Here is a 24261-nt window from a genome sequence, read left to right as displayed (position 1 = left end):
GAAAGGGTTAACTGGATAGCTACTGTAGTCCCCTTGATTCTGTTTTTTTTTTTTTTTTTTTTTTTTTTTAGACCAACCTTCCTACCTTCACACATTTTTATTCAGATTAAAGAAGACTTGGACTGGAGGAGTCAGATACAGTCTTTACTATCCCTTCACTACCAAGGGGCTCTTGTAAGCTGGACAGAATCGTCTGGTAGCTGCAAGAACAAATAAAAAATACATCCTCGCTGAACTGGAAAGGTCAGATACAGACTTTGTCAACCCCTTCATTACCAAGGGCATTTGTAAGCTGGAGAAAATCATCTGGTAGCAGCAACAGAATATAAACTGTGTAGCAGTAACAATATAATAAAAAACATGTTCTCAGGCTGAAGAAGTTAATGGTGCTTCTTTAAAAGCGGTGCTAAATGCCTTCAGCAATCTCCTAGGTTTCTAGAGTAGGAACGGCACATTTTACAATGAGGATGCATTAGTTATGACGATTTATCATTTATCGCATCAATTATAATATGGGTTCAATGGAGATACGTTTTTGGCCAAGAGTCGCCTACCCAACAAAGTCTAAAAACAAGTTTCTAGCTCACCAGTGCTGGTAGTTATTTCTCATTACTGCACTTCATTTGCTGCTTATTGCCAAAAATAAGTAAAAAAAAAATAGTTTCCAACTCAACTAAACTGACAGATGTTTTACTTCATTGCACTTCACTTGCTGCTTGAACTCCAGCACTACACAACTGTTCCATCACTAATACACCTAACTGTGACAGAGTTCTTAGGCAATCTTGGAACAAGCAAATGACTGAAAGCTTCTGTGTCAGCAATCGTATAAGTGAAAACAGTGATTGTACATCAGCCAATAAGGCTGAGTTTACTGAGTTCTAAGAGACTGTAATATCGGATTTCAAAAGCCAATGCTCACTGTCTTGTTATTTTTCATAATTTAATGAAGAGATATTTATGTCTGCAATGATACACCTCATACCATATATTTATACACAGTATATGTATTTCTTCCAAAACAATATCTTACTGATAACGTTACAAGGAAGAATGTGTTCCAAAATATTACAATATTGTCAATACAGTATGTGGGTGGTTGGTGGGGGCACTCACCATCCACTCTATGTACTGCTGCTCTCGGGTGACTACTCTCTCCTCTCTACCTCACTTCTTTCCTGCCTTCCTCTTCTGTCCTTCTTTCCTTCAGTCTTTCCTCTTCCTTCTGTCTACAGGTGACTCTACACTGAGTGACAAGCTAAATGGTTTCTTGTACACCAGGAAACCATTTACTACGCTGGGTGGTAACCACTTAACCAAATTATGGTGCCTGGTGGTTTTGTGGGTAATTAAGGCTCTCCAACCAGATTGAGCCTGTGTAGGTTTATATCCAAGGGGCGGTTGGTGTTAAATTACTCAGGTAATGACACCCAGGGGTAAATGAGGCTGGTCATTCTCACCTTAAATGTCAGAACCAATTTGCCTAGCCCAGAGCTCCTACACTCTTCATTGAGCAACACAGGATTAGATGATGTATGTATGTATGTATGTACTGTACTGTACTTGTTACTGTAAAATGGAAGAACTTGGCAAATTACCTCTATTAGTGACAGCAATGAAAAGGCAATTCTTCTGTTATGTGCTGCACATTTACTAACAAAAAATAACATTAAAAAGGTGGCACAACACGGACTTAATCAAGTGAAGGTGTTTTCAACGTCAGCAAGGTTTCAAGAGCATGAATTTCCATAGGTATGTCTCATATTAATGTTAAGATACCATAGTTTACATTTCGAAAAGTCCTCAATATATGCTAGAAGTGATTTTAAGAAAGCTCTATCACAACTTCTTCCCTACAGCTGGTACTGCACACTGGGAGAAAATGGACAATCAGCTTAACGGACAGTAATGGAAGATTAACGGGCAATTTTTCCAGTTTCCTGTGGAGTCAAATATTTTTTTAAAAGCTGTCAAAAGAGGTGAAACATAATGCAAACAAACTTTCAGTATTTATATTCTTTCACTAGGGATGCTGGAATGATAGTTCTCCCACTTTTGTATTTTCTCTTTCCTTGTTCCTGGATCACACCTAACTCAGTCTTTATGGTGGGATAAAGGTCTCAGTGATGATGATAAGATAATTCCTTGTTAAGATGCATGATGATTACAGTTCTTCTGTTAGGTCATCAATACAAAGCCATACTGGAAGGTATCACAATTCAGTTACAAGTATTATAGTTGTATGCTGTACATTGTAATTATTACAGCAGAGCCTCAAAGTTTCTCATCAAATTTAATTAGTACAGTAGAGACACTGTCAAACTAATTAGCCATTAAAATCGTGAGCTGTAATTTCTGTATAAAATACCTAATTATTTCTGGAGCTTCCCAAGCTTCCACAATCATACTTAATGTCCTCAATTTCCTAGGTCTAGATTCCTTATGCAAAGCTTACCAGTTACTGTTTCTACAGTCTCCTGACTTTTTCATACTTCTCAAATGTCCCATCCGACTACTGTGCTGTAGCTTTAAATTCATTATTGAGTTATAATACCTGATTGCTTCTGGAGTCTCATAACCTTCCATAATTTCAACTTTGCAATCCTTCTAGCTATACGTCTATGCTGCACACGTAATAGTGATCAGCTTAATGCAATATTAAATGTAAGAGAACAATGAATTCAGAGGTATTACTGCAGTGTCTGAGGATAGTGCATTATCCTTTCTGCTACAGTTAGCTGCTTTTATTCCTTTTCTGTTTTATTCCATCTTTAAATAGCCATACAACCATCAAACTTAGGCAGGAAACTCTGCCTCAAGGACACAAAATCAAAACTGAGACTCATACACTATTACCGTACATGCGTTGTTAAAGTACAGTACATGACAGATTTCTTTTCTCCCCACAGTTCCAGCAAATGTAGTGAAGTAATCAACTAGTTGTGGCACTTGGTCTAGCTTGCAGTTCATAGGAAACACCAGCTGCACCATGGCCAATATCATTATGGAAATTTTTTAGGAGGAAGCACTGCATCATCTAAACTGACTGTGACTGACTGATCTTACAGGAGACTAAAGACATTTCACCTGGCTAATGACATCACAAGTCATTTCCCCAAGCTGTCATCTATTTAATTTGCATCTTTCCTTCAACAGAATATTTCTGTTTCTTTTACACTAATCTATGCACATCACCTCCCTCTTTGGACTCACCAAAGCAGTTTAGCAGCATACCACCACTTTCCCTATAACTAATTACAGTGTGCATTTGTATGTTTGTGTTTGTTTGTTTTTTCACCCTGTTCAGGATCAGGACCCCCAGTGCCTTTCAGTTAAGTTGTTGGCTATACAGAGTCAAATCTGAATGTTAATCTGATCGGTCACTAAGGAGACTCAGTCCTACTTCACAACTAGGGCTCATCAAATTTCATGTTGCTCAAGAGGATGTCAGTTAGTTCCCAGATGGGGTTGGGAATAGCTGATTATCTGAGTTTTTGTTAAAGCTTTACTGATCTTCTACAAGCTACACCTGCATGTCCTAAAAATATCCCCACACCAGTCCTGAGTGGGGCAGCCCTAACATGTAAGCTACTGGTATTTAAGGTGTATGGTTGATGTTAATGCCCAAGTGGTGACAAGTAAAGGTGTGTGACAGGTAGGACTGATGGGCCTTAGGGCATGGCCCGGAGTTGAATGTATAGGCTTTAAAAAAAAAAAAAAAAATCACAAACATCGAGCTCTATAAACATGAGACTCCACTGTACATGAAAAATAAATATATTGTACATATATTTGCTCATGAAAACTAGCTGTGTGGCACTGCTTTCTCACATATGAATGGTCAGTTACTGTTCAGAGAATTTTAGTTTTCCAGGTCAAAAGTTTGTGCAAAATGTATTTCAGAGAACTGGGTAGTGTGCCACTAGTTAATATTTCATTAAGTCCAAACAGTTTGTCAGTTTACAGGTCAGCCAATACACCATTCAGTCTTTTAACAGCTCATTCACTACATTATAATCACTTACTCTCACACTCACATACAGACTCACTCACTCACTAAGCAGGTCAACGAGCCAACCAGCTGACTCACACATTAAACCCTGAGTTGCCATCACCAATCCTCACCAATATCAAAGTCCTGAGTCTGTGGCGTGACTTTAAGGGCAAAGTTTTCTGAGTGCCAAATGTCTTGACTGGTTGAAAGTGATCGTGATGCTCTGACTGACGCCTGGGAGGACCCATCAGACCCCTTGCTACTTCTGGGGTTGTTAAGGCTTTCTATGAAGTGAAGTTTGGAGCCTCCAGAGCTTAAGACACGCACTCGACGAAGCCCCTCAAGTTGAGTGTCATCCAGACCTGCTGGCTGTTTTAGATAAGAGGCATATCAATGAGCATGGCATAAGGAAAGAAATAATAATAGGGGGTAGTGAATATGGAAAGAACAGGGGGGAGTTTCAGTAGGAAGGAAGAAAGATGAACAATTTTATTAGGAAGGTGGAAAGATGGGGAGTTTCAGTAGTACCGTACTGAAAAAAAGATTTAAAAAAAAAAAAAAAGGAAAATAGTTAGAAGGGAAAAAATAAGAGGGAAACCAGAAAAAAAAAAAACAGGATGTCCAGTAGTTAGGAAGGAGAAATCAGGAGGGAGTAAGGAAGGTAAAAACAGTAGTGGGATGGAAAGGAAAACATACTGTATATGGGGGTGACAAAAGAAAAGTGAAAAAAAAAAAAAAAAGGGGGGGGGGGAAGAAGGAAAATTGGTGAACACAGGAAATAAAGAGAGGCGAGGTGGAGAAAGAAAAAGGAAGTGGGTGATAGACAGCAATCTATCTATACCAACATCTACTGCATACTGACTGGCAGAGAAATGATGAGCAATGGAATAATTTGAGAACAAGTGTCACATAAATAATGAAACAGGATAAAGGAGTGGCAAAACAGAAAATTCTAATAAATGGCAGACACATAGGCTAATACAGTTAGTATGATTTACTCTGAATATAAGGTTTCAAGAATCAACACAATGTGCTATACTGTATTATCAATAAGTATATACACTATATATCCTGTATCTACAAACAACATGATGTCTCACTGTTGCTTCAGGTGCTGTGTCATTAGCCTTTACATCCTCTGAAGGCTTCTCTTGCTCAGTTGTTCCAGTGCATAGGACACAGGATGTTGACTCACCACCACACTGTGCATGATAACTATGTCCACAACTGCAATGAAACAAACGGCCTAATTAACTAGCTGAAGAGTAACAAGTCTTGATTGTATTTGGTTCCTTCTATGTTTACAGATGTAATAAAAAATAATAATAATAATAATGCTTGGCTTAAGTCTCACAAGTCTTAATTGAATTTAGTTTCTTTTATGTCCAATACTGATATTTAAATAATAATAATAATAATAATAATAATAATAATAATAATAATAATAATAATAACAATAATAAAAATAATAATAATAATAACAATAATAATAATAATAATAATAATAATCAGCTTAAGTCTACCAAGTCTTGATTACTTTCAGTTCCTTCTTTCATTACACAGTCAGTCATTGTTATAAGTCAGGGATCAGTTCCACAATATCACACATTGTTCCATACAACCAATACTGTAAATTGTGAGAAATGGGCAAATCTGAACTCCCTCTGTGTCTCTCACCTGTGTACAACTGCTTTGCTGGAGGGGTGATAGGCACTGTGACACAGAGCACATGTTGTAGAGTAAACCACTAGGGGGGCACGAGCTTGGGAGTGCTGCTGAGTTAAATATCTCAACTGATCTCCGGCAATGATTCTCACCACCGTTGCATACAGAGTTTCCTCATACACATACCGTTCCACCATTCCTGTTGAGATTTGGGGCCGTATTCTAAGTGGCCTTGGAAATGTCAAAACTCCCCTTCCTTAGCAACATCTCTTACACATTACAGTTATACCCTCTTGTAAGTTACTGATGCAGATTATGTTGATAAAAAAATGATATACATACTGTAACACAGGAGAATATTAAGGTATAATATCTAAAATAAAGTACAATGAAAGAGGTGTTATGAAGCTTCCTATGCCACTCATTTTCTTTTTCTTTTTTTTTAAATGATATACATGTACTGTACCTGAACTCTTACCTGTACCTCACCACTGTACCTGTAAGACTGCATTTCATACTCTTCATATTACCCCAGGTGAGGTTTAGATGCCGAAGAATAGGCTACCATAGTTTATAACATTTTGGGATACTTGATCAACATACTACCCTTGATTGAATTACATAATTAATAACCCCCTAATAACTTCTTGGGACAGACCATCACCCAGGCTGAAATGTTTTATTCACTTGCTCCCCAGGTACCTAAGTATTACTGTACTGTAATTTGTACATAATTACAGGGAAGTGGGCAGCCAGAAGGCTCTCCAAGTGGCCAAAAGAGCAGTGTCAGAGGATTACAGTGTTGTGGGGCTGGTCAATCACATGGAACTTTCACTCAAACTCATGGAGACTCTGGTGCCTCGCTATTTCAAGGGAGCACTACGAATTTACACAAATATGAGTGAGTCTTAAATTTCTGTAAACTTTCTCAGTAGTGTATGCAATCTTCATAATTTTCAGTAAGTATCAAAATATATGGTAAAATATAATCATTATTTAAAACAGTTTGTGGCAGGAGGAGGCACCCAACATCTATTTACTCAGTGTAGTGCTATCTTCAGGTGGCTCTACACTGAGTGACAAGCGAAATGGTTTCCTGTCATTTGGGAAACCATTTACTGTAATACTTTAGGTGATATTTATACAACCAACAATTATATGTTCAATGACCTAATAACTTAAGGCAATCCAACTGGACGTGGTCCATACAGATCTAAATCTAAGGCACTGCTGGGGTTTATCCCTTATGTAATGCTGCTCAGGGGAGGGGAAGCAACTGGTAACTTTCACCTTAAGTATTTGGAATGAAAAGTTTATCCCTGGCCCATACACTCGTTAATAAAGGATCGGATGATGAATGGATGGCTGACGTAAAATAATTTCCCAGTCTGTTACTTAACAGTATATTATTTTTCTAGCACTTAACTCACATGGTCAGGAAAATTCCAATATTTTATTCTAACATCAGACAGTTGTATTCAGCTGGTTGAATCATAGGAGCCAAGTGTGATACAGTACTAACACCATTCACCCTGTTGTGGTTGAGATAACTCGGGATCTACTGTATATGCCTAATAATGCTATGTGAGTCATAGGAGAAGTAAAAGGACAAGAAATTTTTCAATCAATAGGCTAGCTATTAATCAATCCATTCATCACCTTATACTGATGCATAAAATATAAATATTCTAGCTATACCTTTATAATCTTTTTTTCCTGAACACATATTCCTTCATTTGCAGAAAGACGTGAGGACAAAAACATAAACAGCAACTTCCAGAAGCCACAAGTAATGCCGGCCACTATAAGGAAATTATCACGAAGGTTAGGAAATGACATCGATTTCTACAATTTTCTCAAGCAAAGATTGTTTCAACAGAGACGTGTGTTCATTTTAAACAAGGCAAACTAAACAAGACACACAGTAGTCATCTGAAGCTATAGGACATCAGATGAACAGCAGAGCAAGAGGACGAATTCCCTCACACAAAAGATACTAATGGAAAATGGAATAATCTAGTCTCAAAATATTTTCATTAATCCTGCAATGATGGCTGGGACACTATATATACTGTATATTATGTATAATTCAAGAAATATACCGGTAATGTTCTGTCTTAAGAAGTTAATAAACTTTCTTATTTATCATTTTCACTTTTTCTAACAACTTCAATACAAAATTTTCATGGATACCTGATCTATACATGACTGAACATTGTAACTGTTAGTACATTAACACTTTCTGTGGAGCAGCACAGTTGCCAATCATTTAAACATGCAAAATTCTGCAGTTATGAAGTCCCAGGCATAACTACTGCTATAATCTTGATCATCATATGCATTATCCTAATATTATTCCCATTATGTACATTCAGTCAAAAGGGTAATGTATTAGTAAACATTCAACATTCATTCATCACCAAATCCTGTGCTGCCCCATGAGGAGTGTAGAAGCCTGGGGCTGGGCAAATTGGTCCTGACATTAAAGATGAGTCACCAGCCTCACTCATCCCTGAGTGGCATTGCATGCGCAATAAACCCCAACCACCCCTTGGATATAAACCTGCACTGTCTCAATCCTATTGGAGTGCCTTAATTATCCGCTAAACCACCAGGTGCCATAATCTGGTTATATGGTTACCACCCAGGGTAGTACAGTAAATGGTTTCGTGGTGTACAGGAAACCATTTGGCATGTCACTCAGAGCAGTCACCCACAGACAGAAGGGAGAGGAATGAATGAAGAAAAGAAAGACAGAAGAGGAAGGATGCAAAAATGGAAGGAAGTGAGGAAAGGACGGTCATCCAAGAGCTGCACTGCATCAAGCAAGTGGATCCCTCATAAAATATAGATGAAGGATACTGCTAGTACACAATGTACTATTCAACATTAGCAGCTTGATTTTCATAAGGGTGTCCTTCGTCACTGGCAGCATATCCAATCTTAACCATCTTAATTACAGTATTGTTAATCTATTTACATTCAGATGAAAGCAAACTAATTTTATTGGAATATTAAAAGCTGTTCAATTATTTCATCATACCACTCTGCACAATACTTCTTTTTCATTATGCTTACATGGGGTGGGAATATTCAGGGGATTTTTTCTTTTCTTTTTTTTTCTTTCTGTCACAATGGAGACATGACAGCGGAAAAAGGAAGCACCAAATCGCATCATCCCCTCCACTTCAAGTGATCGAACACATCATATCATTGCAATCATTCAATCTGTATATTTTCACCTTTGTTTCACACACAGTTTGAACACTTCAGTGCTCATTATAACTTCTCTGCATTTCTCTACCACCTCTCACATACAATTTGCATAAAGCAGTTTTTATATCTACACCTTATCCACTTAAAGCTACAGTAAAGATTGTCCTTATGTACTATCTATACTGGGTAACTTTCACAAATCCTTTTCAGTATCCAAAAAAAAGTTTTCTAGGAGTGAAAATTAAGATACTAGATAGCAAAAGATTTAGGCTACTTAACTTAGAAATAAAGCAAAGAATGTGACGAGTTATAGTATCATACACATACTTTAAAACATTCATAGTAAACAACTACAATGACTGCTCCACATGAGTACTGTACTGTAACAGAAATAAATATCTCTAGAATGGCTATGGAATTATACTACAGAGCTAAATGATGGCATATTAACTCAAATATGAACTGACAAGCGCTGTAATCTTCATTCTGTTCATTTGTTCATTTAATTTTGAAAGATTAAATTAAACAAAGATGATACAGCTTAAAGAAATAAAACTGAAAATCAATGAAGTTGACCAGTCAAGAGGTATTCACTTATTCTGTTTTGAAAGAATGAATGAATGAAACACACAGCTTAGAGAATAAAATTACAAACACCCAACACTAACCTTTGAGGAGGTGATTAATCTGGCCTAATTTCCACCGCAATAATCTAGATCCCTCATGACTCAAGGATGGCAGACATTAATTTTGTTTTCAGAGGGATGGAACAAAGATATAACAGCTTTGAAAAAAAAAAAAAGAGAAAAATATAAGTGTCCAACACTCACCTTTGAGCAGGTGTTTAATCTGACCGAAGTTACCCCCGCAATACCCTGGGTCCCTCATGACTCTCTCAAGGATGGCAGGCAAGGAGACATGAGTAATCATGCTGTTTACCACATGCCCCACCATCTGCCGCATCTCCTGGGCCAACTTTGGGTATGGTATGAGAGGAGGCTGGGTGGCTAGGAGAGCATCTAACAAGGGGAACCAGATCTCCCTTCTCCCATCTTCTTCCAGCTGACTTGACCCAAGCTGACAAACTCGTACTAACTTGACTACCTGCATTTGTTCAGAATGTTCCATTAGGCCTGAATAAAATTCAAGTTAAAGTCTTTATAAATGATTCGATACTCCAATGACATACTGCATTTTCATTTAATGCTTGCTGTTAAAATTATATTTAGTTTTGCAAAAACCTCGTAGCTACTGGAGAGTTAATGAAGGCTATACAATATCACTCTTCTTGTTTCAAAAGCTTCCCCTAAACTGAATAAAATCATCTGGATGTTGCTGGCATTAAAAAAAAAAATGCAGTATGTCATCATATGGAATGGTTAAGAGCTAGGATGTGTCATACAATAAAAACTAGATTGAACTACAAAAGAATGCAGTACACTTACACAGGACTGAAAAGAACGGAACTGGAGGTATACTCAAAACTGCAGACTTTTTCATCATATCATCATTATCTCTGATGCCTTGGTCCATCCTGAGAACCCCTGGGCAGGGGACAACTGTAATAAATGCACCTCTAGACTACCTCACACACCTTTCTCATTCCCTCAAACACTCCTCTTTCTTCACCTACTCTTTCATCAATGGACTATTCCACTTTCTTCTTCCACACCACATAAGGCTGGCCTCTATCAACACTGCCCTCTATCTCACTTTCACACACTTTCTTTGGCACCCTAGATACTTTCTGGATACAGCGTTGTCAAAGCCTGAAACTACTTCTTCCCAATACCACTGAGAGAGACAAGCATCAAAGTAATAAAGACTATCCCTCAAGTGAGTTGTTTAATAAAAATACTGATAACTATGCCCAAGTCTCCCCTTAGCAAATAGCATTAATAGGGATGTGGCTGTTACTGCAACCGTTAAATACGATACCCCTCACTGTGTACTCATTGACATGCTACACACCTGAGCTTGGACGTGACCCAGAGAGAGAGAATGACTCGCTGCCCCGTCAGAACCCAAACTTCTCAGCAGCTATGGGAAAGAGAGAGAGGCAGTAAGGGATAAATGATTAAGACTTTTCTTTACTGCTGAATAACTGAAAGAGCTGAAGAGATAAAAAAAAACTATAACAAAATTAAATATCTAATGAAAAATGGAACTGCTTTTGAAGTCTGACTTGAATAACTGTTCAGAGAAAATGAGTGAGAATCACTTCCATCATCATCATCAGGATCATCATCATTGTCATCATCATCATCATCATCATCATCATCATCATCATCATCATCATCATAACTGTCATCATCATCAGCAGCAGCAGCAGCACTGTCATCATTATCATCATCATCATCATCATCATCATCATCACTGTCATCATCATCATCATCACCCATATTCCAGAATTAAATGGTTTTAGGAGAGTCAAAACATGGATCTATGGCCTCTGTGGGACATCAATCAATGGAGAATGGAAATCTCACGTACAGTTTCCCCTTCATTCCCTTCCTAATGTAATGATGTGAACTAGATTTAATGTTTCATCTCCATCAGTCAATTCACTGTTCACGAAATGGTATTCACATGATATTAAATTTATCTGTATGCTACTCTCAGAAACATAAACAATAACAAAAAAATTATCTGAAATACAAAACATCAGTGAGTACAATAGTCTTCTTATATTTCGATTTCAAAAGTATAATCTGCTAGACTATAATCCGTTACATAACAAACAATAATTATATGCCTTGTATTCAGCGTACTATGTCACCTGGTGGTTTAGTGGGTAATTAAGGTGCTCCATTCGGATTGAGCCCATGTAGGTTTATATCCAAGGGATAGATGGGCTTTACTGCTCATGTAATGCCACTCAGGGATGAGTGAGGCTGGTCACTCATCTTAAATGTCAGGACCAACTTGCCTAGCCCTGGGTCCTACACTCCTCATGGGACAACACAGGATTAGATGATGTAGCCTATGTACCGTATGTATGTGCATGTACTCAGCATATTAACATCTTCATTAAGAGAGCTTTCCTAAGTGGAATAATAGTTTTCTGTAATTTAAGAAAAAAATCATCACAGTGATGGGTATGACAAGAGAACTATAAACTCACAATTATCCGTCATCGCAATATCTGGCCCAAAGTGATAACCAGCGCTGCTGGCTTGGCTCTATTAAAGCAATACCCGGCAAAATTATGCAGTATCCCGCACCGAAACGGGACATAACCTGTGGTTCTATGCAATATTCGGCAATGAGGTGTATCAACCCGCTCGTAAACAGCAGCCAACTGGCGCTGTATTACTGTACTGTATCATTATTTTATTGTATTTTACACTTAATTTTCATCTTTTGCTCATGGGAAAGTTTTTAGAACAGGGGTTCAAGACGGACAGTAACACAATATCCGGCTCTACACTGAATATTGAGCCGATACGGGGTACTATGCAATATCCAGCATTTTGCTTTAACTGGCACAGAGCTTGGATGAATTATGCTGAAAAACTGAGAGTTTACTGTAGTCCTTCCTCCAATTTTGCAAGAATATGGTCGACTAAAACCCTCGCAAAATCAAAATTCGCAAAATTGAAACAAATACAGTATATGAATTATAGGCAAACTGGTTGACATTAAGCACTTTTTCCCACTCTTTCTCTCGACTCTACCTCTTAATTTTATGATGATAAATGAAACAAACATGAACTGATGTACTGTACAGTAATATTAATAAGAAAACATCATAGGTAAGAAACATAAAAACACCAAACTCCCGACCAATAGCAGAGTTACCTTTACCAGCTTTTTTCCTTTCAATCATTTTCAATTTGGTCTCCAAACTTATTTTCTTGTTGTTCTTACCCATTGGCTCCATGATAACACTCGTGCAAGGTTAGACTGCTGGGATATTGCAAGGAGCACCATGAAATTGTGAGGGTCAGCGACCTTGGTTGGGAACAAGTGCAAACAAACGTGGCGGGGCAGCAGACCACTGAACTAGGAGGCGCTATACGCCCAGTGAACCATGACGTCACTTCTCCGCGTGGCAAAGTAGTGCGGAAAGACGACTCTCCCACCATTCGACCTCGCAAAGTAAGTGATCGCTCGCAAAGTTCATAAATGTTTAAAAATACATGACTTTTGAAACTACCTTGCAAAATTGGTGAATTGCAAAGTTAAAATTCGCAAAGTTGAAGGATGTACTGTACTAGAAAAGTATTTCAAGTCCTACGTAACCAGTTCTGTGTCATCTAGGAACTCTTACATTACACAGAAAATCATTATGCAGAACTGTAGCTAGCCCACCTGAGTCTCAGTTTTTGCTAACCCTCTACCCTACCTCTACACTCTGTCCACTTTCCTTGGCCTATAACTGTCATCTCTCAGTCTCGAATGTTGATCATCAACATGAGAGTAACACCACTTTAGAGGCAGTAGCTAGAAAGTGCTATGAAAGGGATGAAGAGCCACACCACTGCACAGTCTTATTCTGCCATTAAGTTATGAGACATAAACTGCAAAAGAATTAAAATCTCTGCCAAGTTAAAGTAGGCAAATTATAGTTTTGAGGAAGTCATACCCAGAGCTCAGCACTCATCAAAAACCTGTTGTCCTTTGTTACTATGGCAGTTCAGAGCTATGCAAGACTGTACAAAACATATGATGACACTATTTCTGGTGCAGTCTAGAAAATGGTGCTAGAGAGGATGCCTTCATATGGTGGCATGACATGACTGGGTGGCTCTGCTGCCTGGTTATACACATGACCCTTAGTTCCTTCCCTGTACCCTAAAAGGAGGATGGTAAATTGCAGAAGGGTAACCAGCAAGCAGTTCATTGAGTTTGCTTCATTTAAGCCTGAATTTGCTACTACTGCTAGTCTAGAAAAGCTCCAAACTATCATCCTCATCCTCATCTGAACTATTAATACTGTAACAGGTATTCATTCAGTGTGAACCCCTTGCTATGAATTCCCCCCAACCAGTGACAGGAGTAGAGAAGGAGCAAAAACTATGGCTGAGTATACATAAAGAGTCACTACTTAGAAAATACTTTATGGCAATTCCGCACATGAATTTTCATCAATATTACAGTAAAACATCCTGATGGTATACCATTTCACATACATATTAAAGATTTATTTAATCTTGTTTATTTTTTAATAATTTGAAGCTCGATAATAACTAAAAGTCATTATTCAAAACCAGAAAAAATATACCCACAGACTTAACTATACCTCAAAATAAGGTAAATATATCCTTTTCATCACATGCATCTTATAACAAAACATAATGGACGGTACTTCAGATACAGCAGTGCACTTATCATCTTCAGCGCAGTAAGTCATGCATCTGCATATACTGTACATGCATACACTAGGGATATGGATAAGAAATACAGTATCAAAGCATATGCATGATCAATTAATAGCAGAAATTAAGGTTTTCATATATGTGCAAAAATTCATATGCAATCCTAAAACACATTCAGCCTTGAAATATCTGCTTGTAGAAATGCTTCTTAAAAATATTATTTCAATACAAAACTAGGTTTTAGAAAAATCAACAATTCACACTTTTCACTACCCTTGTGCAAGATTCATTCGCTGTGATCGTAATATCACATCCATGAACTACAAAAAAAAAAAAAAAAGTTACTCTATACTAACATCATCAACTTTGGTCTTCAAGATGACTAGCAAAATTTCAAAAGCACCTTTGATGTCACCAGCCCTCTCCAGAAGGAAAGCTGTCGACTCCTGTTGCTTGTGACGCTTACAGATCTGGCAAAAAAAAAAAGAACAAAAACCTTATTAATACAGACATTTACAATGATACCAACATAGTCATTGTTTCAAACAGGCTCAATTAATACCTTCATAAATACAGCAGGGTAATAATAATCAGAATTTGCATCCAGAACCTTGCTTCTGGTCAGAAAAATCACTGGTATTAGAAAATGTGGTTATTTAGTATATAAAGACACCTTTCGAGTTTATATTCAATCTTTGGTCTGTCCTACATTCTGCAAGTAACAGCATGAACTGAAAATGAACCTAATAATATCGTGTTTAATGCACCTCAGTTAGCATCATGTACCTTAGACTTTCATTTTGTTACATCCATCCACCATCCATCATCCAATTCTGTGTTGTCCCATGAGAAGCAAAGAAGCCCAGGCATGGTTCTGACATTAAAAATGAGAGTGACCAGCCTCACTCATCCCTGAATGGCATTATATGAGCAATAAACCCAACCACCCCTTGGATATAAACCTGCACTGGCTCAATCCGACTGGAGCACTTTAATTACTCGCTTAACCAATAGGTGCCATCATTTGGTTATATGGATACCACCCAACATAGTAAATGGTTTCCTGGTGTATAGGAAACCATTTGGCTTGTCTCTTAGTGTAGAGTCACCCACAGGCAGAAGGAAGAGGAAAGAGTGATGGAAAGAATGACAGAAGAGGAAGTGTAAAGGCACCTGTAGGCAGAAGGAAGAGGAAAGAATAAAGGAAAGAAAGGCAGAAGGAGAAGGAAGGAAAAACGAAAAGGGCAAACACCCAAAGATGCATTACATCAAGTGAGTGGAATTTTTGTTACAACTCAAATCAAATAATGAAAGCAGAATAAAATACTCTGAAGATAACAAATATAAATTAAAAAGACAACCTCAAGCTACAAAAATTACAAGCAGTCCTCACTGTAAATCAGAGATGTGTTCCAAAGCATCGCATCCTTATAATGCAGCTTGACTGTATATAAAGAGTAACTGGCACATCAGTTTTTAAAAAAGGATACAACTTTAAAAGTCATAGCAATTTTTATGTGACTTAATGTGGACATAAGCACAAAGAAGAACATCTCAAAAAGGCAAATTATGACGAGGACTTTGTGAAATTTGCTACCGGTACTGTTATTGCTGTTGTAGCCTTAGGTTCATGTGGATGTGATTCCTAAGAACCATAGGGAGCTGAGGGATATATGTATAACTAGGCAACTCCACCACCAGGTATTGGTGCCACTACAGAAGACATCCCTCTCCGGCACCAATAACAATATGCCCAACTATATCCTTTTTACTCTAGCTGCCCCAAACTGCCACCTCTCCACCTTGAATACTGAACAGTGACAAGAGATTAACACTAGAATACAATCCTAGTCATGAAGAAGTATTATAGAAAGTATGTAGCATTACAATCAGTATGTGGGGGTGCTCACCATCCACTCACTCGATGTACTGCTGCTCTAGGGTGACTGCCCTTTCCTCTCTTCCTTCCTTCCTTCTTTCCTCTTCCTTCTGTCTAGGGGTGACTCTACACTAAGTGACAAGCCAAATGGTTTCCTGTACACCAGGAAACCACTTCCTACACAGGGTCGTAACAATATAACCAAATTATGGCATCTGGTGGTTTAGTGGGTAATTAAGGTGCTCCAATTAGATTGAGCCTGGGCAGGTTTATATTAGAAAGGCAGTTGGGGTTTACTGCTCACGTAATGCCACTCAGGGATGAGTGAGGCTGGTCATTCTCATCTTAAATGTCAGGACCAACTTGCCTAGCCCTGGGCTCCTATGCACCTCATAGGGCAACACTGGATTGGATGATGAATGAATGAATGAACGAATGTAGCACTACAGTGGTGTATTGTCTTAATCTACCACTAAGCTAGATGAAACATGGTGCAAAAGGACAAAAGTCTGGGCCAAGGTAAGGTAAAACAACTACTGTATAATACCAAACCTCTAATGTTTGCTCCAGTCGGTATCCCTCAGCACCCTTGAGGTAGGTGTACACTTGAGCCGGGTTCAGTTTACACATAAGGTCGATATACTTCTCTTGCAATTCTGCAGTCAGGGGGTTCTCATTGAGGTCACCACCTCTTGCCCCTGGGGAAGCATGTGTTGCCCTGTGGATGAAAAAATTTTCTGTCAATCTATCTAGCCTTAATTAACAAAAGTCATGTGCACTCTCAGCTCAAATACTGCTCACCCTAGTGGAGTGAATGTGGAGAAGTCATACTAATACAACTGGACAAAATTCGGAACAAAGTTATAAGACTAATTAATAACCTAGCAATTACAAATTAAATACCTCCCCAACAAGTAAGATGGAATGTTGCCTCCCTTGCATTATTTAATTGATAATTTTATGACAAACACTCAGACAAAGTTGCATCCACTGTGACACCTCTCCACACCTTCTCCGGTGCTACACTAGCATCTGGTTGCGCTCATGGCCTGAACGTCAAACTGCCATATTGCAGAACTTTTACATATCAGAATTCCTTTATTGCCCAAACTGTTTCTCTTTGGAATTCACTTCCCCAGATCAGTTTCCTTCAAACTTCAACTTACAGCAGTTCAGGTCCAACTGTTACAGGGTTTTCTATAAATAGAGAACACCTGAAATCCAGTGTATGATTCCCCCCCCCCCCTCTTCTGTTCTGCATCTGAAGAAAAAAAACTCTATCAACAACCAGATACCAAAGCCATGAAGACATCAGAAGACATCAGGGGTTACTACTTCAAAAATATCATGATTCTAACGACACTCCTCTCTAACCTTTCTTTCGCCCAAGGCTATATTCCTTCCTATACGGTAGCTCCTCACTTAACACTGTGGATATTCCTAAAAATTACAGTGATATGGAAAAATGTTTTACAGAGGATTACCTCCCAGCAAAAACATTATCGTCTCAAGTATTTAAAAACCTTTTTCATGGCTGCAGATGAGTATCAGAATGTAACTGATGTGACTGTGTATTTCTGTCTATGTATATTAGGTCTTGAAGACTATAAGATATATTACAGATTATTATTATTTATTGAGAAATATACTAATATGAGCTGCTGCTACCTTGACTTGTCACAGGACATCCGGACAGTTTTACCATACTGTGTGAAAAGTGTTCCTACACTGACAGTTTTATGCAAAGAAAACGCATGTCGTTCAACTCTATGGTAAGGAAATTAAGCTCTTACTCACTACAGCTGCCAACCAAGGCTGAGATTTTAAAATATTACAAAGAACATTATAACAATATCATAGCTTAAAGAATCCAACCTACGGTCACCTCACACAATCTAATTCAGAAGAATACAATTATTCTGACCTGTATGTAAAAAGTGCATGAAGAAGTGCATAAAGGTGTTCATCATCCCCTTGCAACTCTTCCACAATGTCATTCATAAGCAGTGTTAATCGAGGCATTGTAAGTAGAAGACTGGCTACTCGGCTGCTATCAATGTCTAGTAAGGTCTGAAAATAAAATGACAAACAGTAACTCAAATATGTACCATAGCCTTCCATCACATTTAAAAACTGACTATTTACAACTAGATGCCTTAATCCCAGAAAAGGTGGCCACAAACAAACTGCATCCACCTCACCCTGTCCTCACGTATCATTTTTTTTTTTTTTTTTTTTTTTTTTTTTTTTAATATGCAAGGAAGAAGGAACTATAGGCCAGACCCCACAAGATTGTTCCTTCTGTCTAACTCACAACCCACCCTCACTTACCTGTCTCTCCAATACATTTCTCCATCTCATCCTTAGTCTCCCCTTTCCCCTCCCCCCAGTATCACTTACATTCTCCTAGTCATCTCCCATCCTCCTTTTTCTCCACATGGTCAAACTTCTCAAGGTACCATTCCTAATACCTCCATCATATCCATAATATAACCATGCTATTTTAAAACAAAGGAAGGCAAGTTATACTGTAATACCTTTAGGTATATTACAAGTCGATATTCCTACACATCGTTGAACAAAATGCAATCACTAGGTGAATGGCTGAAAAATGAAAACATTATAACAGCAGTTCAATGGGGATACAATATAGGAGCAAAGCTGAAGTAGATCCTGAAAGCAACTCAAATTCAAAGTGAAGCACAATAACACTGCACTTCACCCTTGTATTATAGTGATGACTTTTGTACAGTAATTCATTCTTGCAAACTACCGACATGCTTATGCAACTTATGCATATCTTCTCACAGTGAGGAGAATAATAAACATAGTTTTTAATCTGTTCACTGTGACAGTCTTTTAGCAAAACAAATTTATTTGGTGGTAGGGGGTAATAAGATTTAAATTATATCATCCTACCAATGTGGTTAAAACTATAAACAGTACCTTTGCAGCATATGGAAAAGATATTAATAATCAAATTTACATTCAAACAATATCTGAAAAAGAGTTAAATAGTTCGATAAACAATGCTTTTACTTAAGCCTTTTCCTGCACTTCATGAATATTGGTATTTTACAATATTCAGACTAACAATGGAATATTTTGTCCAACTAAAAAATTACAGCAGTCAAAGGCTTCAAAATGAATCCTTCAGTACCTTTCTCTCTTATGTTTAATGCATTTAAGAATTTTATTTTGCTTAACACCAGACAATTCTATTACAGGTGAGAGAAATCCTAACAGACTAAGAGTTAACACAATCATCTTACCCTACTATGTCTGATGAACTGCTGCTGAATCTTGTGAGCATGAAGATCGGTGAATTGTGGCGAGGAAAGGACAGTGCGTACATAGGTAAACACCTGATGTCTTCGTAGTTTATCTTCTAGGTAACACTCAATGATCTTCTCATGCTCTCCTCGCTCCTCATACACAAATTCACATACTCGGTAGCTGAAACAACGTAAATGGTGGTACGGAGCATAAAGAATATCTTCTAACTTTCATAATAATAACATTACAATATCCAAGGCAAATACAGTACTTCAATAATTCAAGTATGTTCTCATGCAGTGTTTGGGATCTATATAAAACAAATGCTTAATATATATGATGTAAAATTCAGACTCTAATTATGCAAACACCTTAGCCCTACTGGTCTGTCTCAGTTTCTCTGTGGATTCTAAGCCCCTGTTAGTCTTCAGTTTGGCATGCTAATGACTGGTTTTGGTCAAACAGTTGTAGCAGCAGAGTAACCCTAGTCTGTCTCACCAAGCAGACCTATCAACCACAGACAGGCAATCATCCCTGCAGGACCATCCTGTGCAGTGAACTGATGTTCCCTTTTATGCAACATTTGTGTCTCTCCACCCAGTTAACAAGTACAAATTTGGTGCATCCTCTGCAAGAACCTCATGCTCTGACCCTCCTGGCCACACAGTTTATACCTTCCCTCCTCCCTGTCACTAGTTTGTGAGCATTTGTAATATCAATGATGCATCATCTGTTATGAGAAGTACACAGTTGTTGTAGCTGGTGACTGTCATGCAAAAGGCAACCACCAACAAATGATAACATGAAAAGTGACAGAGGAGTAAACTAACTTTATTGGCCAGCATGTTCTTTCCTTCTTTCTTGTAGTCTTGTACTCTGTATTCCTGTATTCTTGTGGTACGCACTTCTACCCTTCAGAATTAACTAAGTCTGACCAAACCTGGACACAATGACCAGCCTACGACGTAATTGTGTCCACAAAATTTTGGCTGCTAGACAACCACTTGTTGTCTAACAATGACCAAAAAAGTTTTTTTTGTGCTTTTCACGTTTTAAGCAGCAGAAGCATTATTAATGGGCACTGAAAGTTCTGACTTCTTTAGGCATAATCTTGAGGTCATTCCCTCTCAGAAGTGTGCCATCCATTTTTTTCCCTTCTTCCTCTAGTTTTTGAGTGGTAACCCCACGAAGATTGGCCTCAACGTCCCTAGCAGTTTAATTGTAGCACGCACTTCTAACCTTCAGAATAAACCTAATCTGACCAATCCCAGACACAACAACAACCAGCCTACCGTATGACCTAGTTTTGTGTCCACAAGGTTTTGGTTGCTGGGCAACTACAGTACTCGTTGTCTAGCAATGACCCTCTTAGCCCTTCCATGGCCGTGGGTCCGGAAACTGTTGAGACCCAGTGGCCTGTCCCAGAACTATTTTTTCAAATTTCAAATATCAAATTTTTTTCTTACCAAATTGAAGGGAAATGTTTGGCGCACCTGGTGAAGCAATTTTGGGCTTCCTAAACCCATCCTATGTTTCACAATGAAGCAAAAAAATTTTGCAAAATGATCAGGTAAACATCGGTAAAAACTAAGCAGAGAAGTGAATACACATTACACTCAGAAATATCCATATTTTCTCCTCCATCATTCTTTCCTTCCATTATCTTCTGTCTTTCTTTCCTTCATTCCTTCCTTGTCCTTCTGCCTACAGGTGACTTTACACTCCCTCTTCTGTCTTTCTTTCCTTCATTCTTTCCTCTTCCTTCTGCCTGTGGGTGACTGCACTGAGTGACAAGCCAAATGGTTTCCTGAACACCAGGAAACCATTTACTATGCTGGGTGGTAACCATATAACCAAATTTTGGCGCCTGGTGGTTTAATGGGTAATTATTGCACTCCAGTCGGATTGAGCCAGTGAAGGTTTATATCCAAGGGGTGGTTGGGTTTGATTGCTCATGTAATACCACTCAAGGATGAGTGAGGCTGGTCACTCTCATCTTAAATGTCGGGACCAATTGCCTAGCCCCGGGCTCCTACGCTCCTCATAGGGCAATGTAGGATTGGATGATGGATGGATGGATTCACCTCCCTAAAAAATTTCAATGGTGCTGAAATTGTTTGAAAAAACTAGATACAGTATGTGTATTACAAACAAAATCAGTACATAAAATGGGAGGTTTCATTATTTATAAAAAAAAAAAAAATAAAAAAAATAAAAAAAAAAAAAAAATTTTATCATTTTTCGATGTTTACCATGTTTATACAAGTATCAAGTTATTTCTGTTGTCTGGGTAGTTTAGTTTGTGTCCAAAGAGAGGTGAAAGATGGTATTTTTAGACTCTAACCAGATAAGGGTCTTTCTTTGTGTGTACAAGCTGAACCACAACGGCCCACTTAGTGCTGGCCATCGTCGCCTACCGACTTGTTTATTTATTTTTGTGACTGATGGATGCAAAAACAATTCTAAAGAGAAAAGACAGGTGTATAAACAAGAAAGATATTGGTAAGCAGAAAAGAAATATGTGTAACAAGGAGTCAGATAAGCATATTTCAACCAAATAAAATCTTTACTCAGCACAGACACTTAGAAGTGGTCTAATCTGATGCCTTTACAAACGCATGAATTTTACCTTCATTCACAAATACAGTATGAATATCTTTATTACTCTATCTACTTTATATTCCAAACCAAATGACACTACTATTAATCTAATTTTCACTCCTGTCAGTGTCAGACATAGTATGAAAAACAACAAAGACCCTATCTCTTACTATTCCCTTTGGTGTTTATGGGCCAAAGACTAGGGTACTGTGGTCTACAACACATAGGGATAGACAAAATGACAGACAGATGCAGTTTGGGTTTATGCCATGCAAAGGGACCATTGATGCCATATTCATTGTTCGACAGCTTCAGGAAAAAAACATAGGAAAGAAAAGGGAGCTGTACTTTGTTTTTGTTGATTTGGAGAAGGCCTTTGACTGGGTCCTTAGTGAGGTGGTGAAGTGGGATATGAGAAAGCTTGGGACTGAGAAATGGCTGGTTAGGGTGGTTAGGGCCTTGCATGTGGGTGCTCATAATGGGTAAGGGTGAATGGAGATTTGAGTAAGGAATTTTCTGTGAATGTTGATGTGCATCAGGGGGTCTATCTTGAGCCTCTTGTTTATTATGGTACCTGAAGCCCTCTCACGTGACTCCAGAAATGGACTCCTGTGAGAAATGTTGTATGCTGATGATTTGGTGTTAATTGCAGAGAATGAAAGGGAGGCAGAGGAAAGATTTAGAAAGTGGAGAGATGATACGGGACACATGGGCTTAAGAGTAAATGCAGATAAAACAAAAGTGATGGTATCTAGGGCTGGGGGGCTGTACTGTCAAAGAAGAGGGGGTAGTGGCCATGTGTGATTTGCCACAGTAAAGTGGGAAGTGATTCCATCTTGTGTAGTTTGTGATAAATGGGAGCTTAAGAGATGTAGTGGTATTATGGGTAGACTGCAAGATAACGCTGATTTCGTCTGCATGGAGTTTTGAGGAGAGCATGTGGAGACTGCCAGGTGAGAAAGGACTGAAGTTGCTGATGAGTCTCCTGAATATGTGAAAAGGTTTTGTTATTTGGGAAACATGCTATGTGCTGGAGATGGGGCTGGAGCTAGCTCTGTGGCTTGAGTGATCAGGGAGCTGCTGCACCTCCTCACACTGAGAGGGCTCTCCCTCCATGCTAAGGGATCTTTGTATGCAGCATTGTGTTAGGAGTGTAATGCTGTATGGTAGTAAGATCTGGGCAGTAAAGGAAGAGGATATTCACAGGCTCAAACATACAAAAATGGCAATGATTAGGTGGATGTGCAGTGCATCCCTGAGTGCGAGGCCTGGGGGGGGTTATGTTTACGATGGAAGCAGTGAGAGGTAGGATGGAACTGGAGTGTGTTGGTGTTGTGATGAGGAGAGGTAGACTGAAATGGTATGGGCATGTGGAGAGGATGGGGGATGATAATCAGATGCAGAGAGTGAGAGATGTTCATGTTCGGGGTAGGGTGGTGAGAGGTAGACCAGAGATCAAGCAGCATGGAAAGCTGCCATTAAATGACCAATGCCAATGCATCCAAGCATATTGGAGCCTTCAAAAACAAAATGAAACAAAACAAAACAAATGATAAAACTACTGTGCACTCTCATTAAACATAATTCAAGGATTTTGGCATAACTGGGTGTGATCCATACAGGCTTAGTCCTAGGGATGGCTGGAGTTTACAGCTATAATAATACTGTTAAGGCAAGTTACTTGTATCCATACTACTATACTTTAAATGTCTAGACTAAAACACCTTGCTCAAAGTCCCTATACCCTTGAAAGAACAACACAGGATTAGATGATGGCTGGATGGATGGATATACAGTCCTTCATCCAACTAAATTATTATGGTACAGAAACTGAGCTACTCACAATCCTGCTTGGCGAGCCTTCTCAAGAAGGTGGTTATGAGGGTAATGGGCCAGTCCACCTTCCTGCAGTAACTCTAGTAGTGCTGTCTGTCGCTCCTCATGGTAGCTCTCACTGTCCCCAGTGGTCAGGTGGTTTAACACCTGTCCAAAGGGACAAATGTCATATGAATCTACAGTTACATTACTTGTATTGTCTTAGGTAGACCTATATTTTAAAAATGCTTTGGCATTAAATGAATGTCTTTTCTTACAATACACAGCAGTATTCATTTTATTTATTCATCAGGGGAGCTGTTGCCTCTTCTGACACTGGGAAGGCTCTCCCTCGATGCTAAGGGATCTTTGTATGTGCCAAGTGTTATGAGTGTAATGCTGTCTGGCAGTGAGACCTGGGAGAGGACATTCAAAGGCTCAAACAAACAGAAATAACAATGATTAGCTGGATGTGTAGAGCATCCTTGAATGTG

General features: G+C 38.6%; 1 protein-coding gene across 1 annotated transcript in view; it reads right to left on the bottom strand.

The window, feature by feature from the left end:
• Nucleotides 1-4111: 4111 nt before the first annotated feature.
• Vps8 (vacuolar protein sorting 8) overlaps nt 4112-24261 on the bottom strand; it is a 38949-nt gene continuing 18799 nt past the window's right edge. The window contains exons 14-23 of the mRNA XM_080265672.1: nt 23796-23935; nt 19348-19531; nt 18000-18145; nt 16628-16793; nt 14553-14666; nt 10847-10915; nt 9706-9979; nt 5672-5858; nt 5101-5221; nt 4112-4363 (exon numbers count right to left, since the gene is read on the bottom strand). Of these exons, the coding sequence (XP_080121798.1) occupies nt 4112-4363; nt 5101-5221; nt 5672-5858; nt 9706-9979; nt 10847-10915; nt 14553-14666; nt 16628-16793; nt 18000-18145; nt 19348-19531; nt 23796-23935 (1653 nt within the window). The remainder of the gene's footprint in view (nt 4364-5100; nt 5222-5671; nt 5859-9705; nt 9980-10846; nt 10916-14552; nt 14667-16627; nt 16794-17999; nt 18146-19347; nt 19532-23795; nt 23936-24261) is intronic.

This window comes from Coenobita brevimanus, chromosome 16 (assembly GCF_032717465.1).
Source record: "Coenobita brevimanus isolate Jiangsu-jjx chromosome 16, ASM3271746v2, whole genome shotgun sequence".
NCBI lineage: Eukaryota > Metazoa > Arthropoda > Malacostraca > Decapoda > Coenobitidae > Coenobita > Coenobita brevimanus.
The sequence above is the reverse complement of the archived record's forward strand: the minus strand, read 5'-3'. Positions and strand labels throughout refer to the sequence as shown.